Source organism: Bufo bufo, chromosome 4, assembly GCF_905171765.1.
Source record: "Bufo bufo chromosome 4, aBufBuf1.1, whole genome shotgun sequence".
Lineage (NCBI taxonomy): Eukaryota > Metazoa > Chordata > Amphibia > Anura > Bufonidae > Bufo > Bufo bufo.
In genome coordinates this window covers 400,231,664-400,240,137 of record NC_053392.1, presented here as the reverse complement: position 1 = coordinate 400,240,137, position 8,474 = coordinate 400,231,664, and the positions used below count along the sequence as shown (strand labels likewise).

At 39.7% G+C, this 8,474-nt stretch overlaps 1 protein-coding gene across 1 annotated transcript in view; it reads left to right on the top strand.

Annotated features, from left to right (window-relative positions):
- Positions 1-2,368: 2,368 nt before the first annotated feature.
- The window catches only part of AGPAT4 (1-acylglycerol-3-phosphate O-acyltransferase 4), a 126,268-nt gene continuing 120,162 nt past the window's right edge, over positions 2,369-8,474 (top strand). Inside the window, exon 1 of the mRNA XM_040427138.1 lies at positions 2,369-2,546. Within this exon, the coding sequence (XP_040283072.1) occupies positions 2,369-2,546 (178 nt within the window). The remainder of the gene's footprint in view (positions 2,547-8,474) is intronic.

Here is an 8,474-nt window from a genome sequence, read left to right as displayed (position 1 = left end):
GGCTATGACATTACTTAATTCTCTTAGGATACGGGGGTGTATGACATCTGGTCCTGGCAATTTGTCTATTTTAATCTTTTTAAGTCGCTGTTGTACTTCTTCCTGGGTCAGACAGGTTACTTTTAATAGGGAATTAACTTTTACATTCTGCATTTCATCTGACAGCTTATTTTCCCCAGTGAAAACAGTGGAGAAAAAAATATTTAATAGCTTTGCTTTATCCTCATCACTCTCTGCAACCTCATTGCTCTGTAGGGGGCCGACACCTTCAGATTTATACTTTTTACCATTTATATAATTGAAAAACATTTTAGGTTTAGTTTTGCTCTCTTTGGCAATTAATCTCTCAGTCCCTAGTTTGGCGGCTTTTATTTTTTTACATATTCTATTTGTTTCCTTATAGTTTTTCAGTGCTTCCTCCCTACCCTCCTGTTTTAGTGATTTAAATGCTTTCTTTTTGTCATTTATTGCTTTCTTTACAGTTATATTTATCCACATTGGTTTCTTCTTGTTCCTTAACCCTTTATTCCTATAAGGTATGTACCTCTCACAATTAGATTTCAGGATGCTTTTAAAAATATCCCATTTTGTGGCGGTATCTTTATTTTTGAGGACTTGTCCCAGTTAGTTAGGCCTATGGCCTCTCTTAGTTGGCTAAATTTAGCTTTTTTGAAGTTTGGCATTTTTGTTCCTCCCTGTAGAAACGCTTGCTTGAAGGATAATTGGAAGGTTATTACTTTATGGTCACTATTTCCCAGGTGTCCCCCGACCTGCACATCTGTTGTTCTGTCAGGTCTATTGGTTAATACTAAGTCCAGTATGGCCGTCCTTCTAGTCGTGTCCTGAACCAGTTGGGTAAGGTAATTGTCTTTGGTTATTGCGAAGAACCTGTTTCCTTTATGAGATGTACAGCTTTCAGTTCCCCAGTCTATATCTGGGTAGTTGAAGTCCCCCATAATAACCACCTCGTTATGATTTGCCGCCTAGTTTATCTCATTTAGTAGTAGATTTTCTGTGGACTCTGGTATATTAGGTGGTTTATAATAAACTCCAATTAGTAATTTATTATTATTTTTGCCTCCATGTATTTCTACCCACAGAGACTCCACATGTTCATGTCCCTCGCTAATATCTTCTCGGACTGTGGGCTTTAGACAAGACTTTAGATAAAGGCAGACCCCACCCCTCTCTGGTTTTGACGATCCTTTCTAAACAGAAGGTAACCTTGTACATTAACTGCCCAGTCATAGCTATCATCCAGCCATGTCTCAGTTATACCCACTATGTCATAGTCCTCCACACTTCATTAATTCCAGTTACCCAGTTTTATTAGTCAGGCTTCTGGCATTAGTTTACATACAATTAAGAGGTTTATGTATATATTTTTTACCCTACACCTTTCCTTCTGAACTGTTCTAGTCCCTCCTTCCATTCCTTCCCCAGTCCCACTACCTTGCCCCCGGTCTCTATCTGCACTATCTTCCCATCCTATAATGTAATTACCCTCCCCCCCAGTCCCTAGTTGAAACACTCCTCCAACCTTCTAGCCATCTTCTCCCCCAACACAGCTGCCCCTTCCCAATTGGGGTGCAACCTATCTGTACGATAGAGCCTATAGCCGAAAGAGAAGTCAGCCCAGTTCGCCAGGAACCCAAACCCCTCCTTCCTACACCAGTTCTTGAGCCACTTGTTAACCTTCCTAATCTCCCGCTGCCTTTCTTGTGTGGCTCGTGGTACAGGCAGTATTTCGGAAAACACTACCTTTGTGGTTCTTGCCCTAAGCTTTTGACCTAAATCCCTAAAATCATTTTTAAGCACTCTCCACCTTCCTCTAACTTTGTCATTGGTTCTGGTATGGACCATGACCTCTGGATCTTCTCATCAGATTTTTTCAGGCAATAGAAAGCTATTTTGGTTTTGTAATGGAGTGCATATTAAAACTGGGAAGTTACGTTCCTTTGTTAATTTTGGCAAAGTGTGCGGTTTAATTCATGCTATTGGGCTCACACTAGTGTTTACCATCTCTGGCATGCTGTTCCAGCAGGGAGAAACCTGCGGCCAGATCTCTGCCGTTCTCCATTATAGACAATGGAGCTGGCACGTGCCAGATAGCATCTGGCAGTGTCGAATCCAGACATCTCCGGCAAGCTTCTCCCTGCCGGAGATGGTAAATACTAGTGTGAAACTTACAAAAAGAAATGTAAACCAGCACACTGAGTGATATGAAATATAAATTTGTGCATGTATTTATGGTGTACTCTGTTTTGTCTAGATACTGATTTTTAACCCTTCTTTTCTTATTAAACAGGCATTTTCCTGACAATCTGGATGGTTTTGAGAAGCCTCTGTCATCTGTTCGTGGTGAAAAATGGATATCAGTGGATTTCTGAAATCTCAATTCTTTTGCCATCTTTTTATCAGCTATGTGTTTATTGGAACAGGACTTATCATTAATTTAATTCAACTTTTTACTCTTGTCATCTGGCCTTTTAATAAGCAACTGTACCGAAAGATCAACTGCAGACTGGCATACTGCGTATCAAGTCGTAAGAGCATTTTTCTTTTTTAAATTTATGGGGTATTTTTGTCTAGTTCGATATATATATATATATATATATATATATATATATATATGTTATGCATAAGGTGATGTTTTATATAAGAAATGGCAAATAATGTTTGCAGTAAGGTTTAAAGGGGTTATCCAGGAATTGATAATGATGGCCTTTCCTCTGGATAGGTCATTATTATCACATCGGAGGGGATCCAAGTCCCCACACCCCCACTGATCAGCTGTTTCAGGGAGCCACCCAGAGGATAGGTCATTAATATAAATTTCCGGATAACCCCTTTAATTTGGCTTATTCTGTTCTATCGTAAAATACTTTTATATTTTTTTTAACCAATAATACATTTAATATTATTGTCTATGGGATTCCTCATTATTGCCTTATGAAAATGTATTGGCAGATGTATTTGCACACATACAACCTCATTTTAAAAACGTCATGGTGAGCATTGCTTGGATTATAGCTGCAGCTGGCTCCATTATTAGGCCGGGTTCACACGAACGTGTGTGACCCGTGCCTGTGAAGCGGCCCGCAAATAGCGGGCCGCAATGCTTGTTCGCCGGCCGTAGGTCAGCCGCATCGGATCGCGGACCCATTCACTTTAATGGGTCCGCGATCCGGCCGTTCCGCGAAAAGATAGGACTTGTTCTATCTTTTAGCGGAACGGAACAACGGGACGTAACCCCAGGAGGCACTCCGTAGTGCTTCCGAGGGGTCCCGTCCCGTGCGGCTGTTCCGCGATTCCGGATTAGCGGACCCATTGAAGTGAATGGGTCCGCATCCGTGATGCGGAATTCACACGGAACTTTGGCCGTGTATTGCGGCCCGCGATTTGCGGGCCGCAATACGGCCACGGGTCACGCACGTTCGTGTGAACTTAGCCTTAGCCTTATAGGGGAATGTAGGGTTTAATGGAGAAGAGTCCTATTCAGTATTTCTCTCTTGCAAACTAATTGCCTTAACTGGCTCTTTGAGAAAAGGATTTTAAAAAAAATAAAAGTTTTCAGGATTTTCATATGTCATCAATACCAGAATGGAGGGGGTCTGACTCCCAGAAACCCAACTGATCAGTCGATTCCAGAGCATGCAGCACACCAGTATCCGGCACAGCCCTTTTAACTTTTTAGTGGTTGTGCCTTGTTACTGTTGCCTAGTCCCATACAAGTGAATGGGATAGAACTGCAGTTACCAAGCATAGCCATTAAAAGTATGGAACTGTCTTTCGCTAGGTGTGCTCTGAGCACTGAAATCAGCTAATTGGTGGGCATGTCGAGAGTCAGACCAATCTGATATTGATGATCTATCTTAGGGACAAGTCATCAATATTAAACATCCAGAAAACTCCTTTAAGGCCTCATGCACACAAACGTATTTTCTTTACATTTCCGTTCCATTTTTTTTTTGGTGGACGTTATACGGAACCTTTCATTTCAATGGGTCAGCAAAAAAAAAAATGGAAGCTACTCCGTGTGCGTTCCGTTTGCATAGGTCCGTATTTCCATTCCACAAAAAAAATAGAGCATGTCCTATTCTTTTCCGCATTACAGACAAGGATAGTACTGTTCTATTAGGAGCCAGCTGTTCGGTTCCGCAAAATACAGAATGCATACAGACATCATCCGTATTTTTGGCGGAAGGCAAAATACATACGGTCGTGTGCATGAGGCCTAACAGTGATAGTGGGTACATAAATCTTGGACAGCTGGAACTTAAACCCCTTTAGGGCACAGTCATTTTTCATCTTCCTGACAGAACCTATTTTTGCAAATCAATTTTTTTTCATTAGCACATTTTTCATTTTTTCCTGTAAGGCAGCAAGGGTTAACAGAAAAACAAACCTCAAAATTCATTACCCCGATTCTGCAATTTCCAGAAACGCACCATATGTTGTTGTAAACTGCTGTTTGGGCACATGGGATGGCTCATAAAGCATGAAGCGCCAAATGGTTTTGGGAGAGCAGATTTTGCAGGAATGTTTTTGGGCATCATGGCACATCTAGAGGTTGTGCCTAGTAGGTACCGCTACAGTAGAAACCCCCAAAAAGTGACCCCATTTTGTAAACTACACCCCTCAAGAAATCTATTGAGGGGTGTACTGACCACTTTGACCCCACAGACATTTCATAGAATTTAGAAACACTCGACTGTGAAAATGAAACTATTTATTTCTTCCAATAAAGTGTTGCACAAGCTCCCCAAGTGTTGCACAGGAGAAAAGGCACCACAAATTCTGTTAAGCATTTTCTCCTGAACACAGCAATACCCCATATGTAGTTGTAAATTGATGTTTGGGCACATGGCAGGAATCAGAAGAGAAGTCGCGCCATATGGTCTTTAGAGGGCAGATTTTGGTGGAATGGTTTACAGGCGCCATGTTGCTATTCATCAGCCTCTGGAAACCAGTACAGCCATTTTCTGATAACCATACATTTTATTTTTCTATCACTGGATCTTTATCATTGGTTCTATTTTGGGGTACATATGACTTTTTGATTGCAATTTATTTTTCGCTTTTTGGGAAGTAGGATAAAGAAAAGGCAGCAACACTGCCATTGCTTTTCGGGTTTTGTTATTGCGGCGAACACCATGCAGAAAAAATGACATGTTATCTTTATTCTGCTGGTCAGTACGATTACAGAGATACCAATTTTCATATAGTTTTGTATGTTTTACCACTTTTACACAATCCATTTTTAAAAAAAAAAATCCTGTTTTGTGTCGCCATTTTCTGAGAGCCACATTTTCTTGCTTTTTTTTTTCTGCTAATTGGCTTTTGTGGGGGCTCATTTTTTGCAGGATGAGTTACCCTTGTCATTGGTACCATTTTGGGGTACATAGTACTTTTTGATCGCTCACTATTACACGTTTTGTAAGGCATAGTGACAAGAAATTACTTTTGACACCATGTTTTTTTCATGTGACTGACTGGATTGATCATGTGATATTTTTATATAGCCGGTCGTTACGGATGTGGCGATACCTAAAATGTCTTATATGGCTTTAGGAGGGGAAAGTGTGTTTAAAACTTTAAAACCGCCTCCCGTCCGTACGTTGACTAAAAACGTCCGGGAGGTGGTTCTATATCTCTGAATGAACGTTTCTGAACGTCCATTCAGAGATTGCAGCTGCACGCTAATCGTGCAGCTGCAGATCGGGTTGCCCGCTGTCAGTGACAGCAGGGCAACCCTTAGAGAAGGCAGGGACAGTTCCCAGGTGTCCCTGCCTTCTAGATCGCTGTATACAAAGCGCTCACCGAACACTGTGTATACAGTGCAGGAAGTGCTATGCGCTTCCTGTTCCGGCCCGGCGGTCATGTGACAGCCGGGGCTGGAGAGTGCAGGAGCCGTCGGGTCTTTCACAGACCTCGATCAGCCCTGCACTGAGGCTGTACAGCGCAGTATACCGCTGTACAGCCTCTCTGGGGGGTGTATTTCCCCTGTAACTGGGGCTACTATATCAAGTAGTAGAAAAAAATAATAATGTGAGGTTAAATGTCCCCCAGAGGTCTTGTATGACCTTATGGGGGATGAAAAGTGTAAAATAAAAAAAATAAAAATAAAGTGTTTAAATAAAAAAAAATTAAAAAGTTTCACATGTAAAAAAAAAAAAAAAAAATGCCCCACGTAAAGAATAAAAAAAAAAATGTTAATATAGAAAAATAAAATAAAAAATAGACATATTCGGTGGCGGCCGGCTCTATAAATATATCACATGGTCTACCCAGTCTGATAAACACCATAAAAAAATTAAAAAAATAAAAAACTGTCAAACAAAGCCATTTGTCACCTTACATCACAAAAAGTGCAACACCAAGTGACCAAAATGGCGTATGTCCCCCAAAATAATACCAATAAAACTGTCACCTAATTCCGCAAAAAATAAGCCCCTACATAAGAAAAGCTCTAAAAAAATTAAATAAAAAAAAAACTATAGCTCTCAGAACATGGAGACACTAAAACATAAATTTTTGGGTTTAAAAAATACTATTATTGTGTTAAAGTGAAATAAATAAAAAAATATATACATATTAGGTATCGCCGCATCCGTAACCACCAGCTCTATAAAAATATCACATGACCCAACCTCTCGGTTGAACACCGTAAAAAAATAAAAACTGTGTCAAAAAAAGCCATTTGTCACCTTGCATCACAAAAAGTGCAACACCAAGTGATCAAAAAGGCGTATGTCCCACAAAATGAGACAAATAAAACCTCACCTCATCCCGCAAAAAATGAGCCCCTACATAAGAAAATCATTAAAATCATTAAAATCATCTTTCCGAACATGGACACATTAAAACATAATTCTTTTTGTTTAAAAAATGCTATTATTGTGTAAAACTTCAATAAATAAGAAAAAGTATACATATTAGGTATCGTAACGTCCATAACCATCTGCTCTATAAAAATGTCACATGACCTAACCCCTCAGGTGAATGCTGTAAAAATAAATAAATAAAAACTTTGCTAAAACAACCAATTTTTTGGTCTCCTTGCCCATAAAATGTTATAATGAATGATCAAAAAATCATATGTACCTAAAAATAGTACCAATAAAACTGGCACCTTATCCGCTCGTTTCCAAAATGGGGTAACTGTTTGGGAGTTTGTACTGTAAGGGTGCATTAGGGGGGCTTCAAATGGGACATGGCATCTAAAAACCATGTGGCGCTCCTTTTCTTCTGCGCCCTGCCGTGTGCCCATACAGCAGTTTATGACTACATATGGGATGTTTCTGTAAACCGCAGAATCAGGGTAATAAATATTGAGTTTTGTTTGGCTGTTAACCCTCGATGTGTTAAAGAGAAAAAAATGGATGAAAATGGAAAATCTGACAAAAAAGTGAAATTTAAAAATTTGATCTCCATTTTCCTTTAATTCTTGTGGAACGCCTAAAGGGTTAACAAAGTTTGTAAAATCTGTTTTAAGTAACTTGAGGGGTGTAGTTTCTACAATGGGGTCATTTATGGAGGTATCCACTATGTAAGCCCCACAAAGTGACTTCAGACCTGAACTGGTCCTTAAAAAGTGGGTTTTGGCAATTTTTCTTAAAAATTTTAAGAATTGCTTCTACAATTCTAAGCCTTCTAACATCCTAAAAAAATTAAATGACATTTCCAAAATGATGCCAACATAAAGTAGACATATGGGGAATGTTAAGTAATAAATATTTTATGAGGTATCACTTTCTGTTTTAAAAGCAGAGAAATGTAAATTTTGAAAATTGCAAATTTTTCAACATTTTTTGTAAATTTGTGATTTTTTCATAAATAAAGGTTTAATATATTGACTCAAATTTATGACTGTCATGAAGTAAAATGTGTCACGAGAAAACTGTCTCTGAATTGCTTGGATAAGTAAAAGTGTTCCATAGTTATTACCACATAAAGTGAGATATGTCAGATTTGCAAAATTAGGCCTGGTCATGAAGGGGGCAAATGGCCCAGATGTGAAGTGGTTAAATAACATTTTTTTTACTATTTTTTTTTACTTTTACTTTTACCAGGGGGCTGGGTCTCACAGGCTTCCATAGAAGGGAAGGCATCGGGCTGCCATACCGGCCATCTGGTCCCTGTCTACGCAGCATGGGGACCCGATGGGTTCAGAGAGGGAGCCCCTTCCCTCCGCGAACACTGTGCATGCAGTGGTCATACAAAGGGTTAATGCACTGGCATCAGTGTTTTCAGTGATGCTGGCGGATGCAGCAGTTTCTACACCCGCCTAATCAGTGCACCTTACATGTACGACGACTGTCAGCAAGAGGTTAAATGTTCAAAAAACCTTGGGGGTCAGGTTCATATATATATCAATGCAACGTCCTGAGCTAATAGATCCGCCCCCCAAATTAAGAATATTAACCACTTGGTTAGAAATAATACTTATGCATGGAATTGTCCTAGTCAAA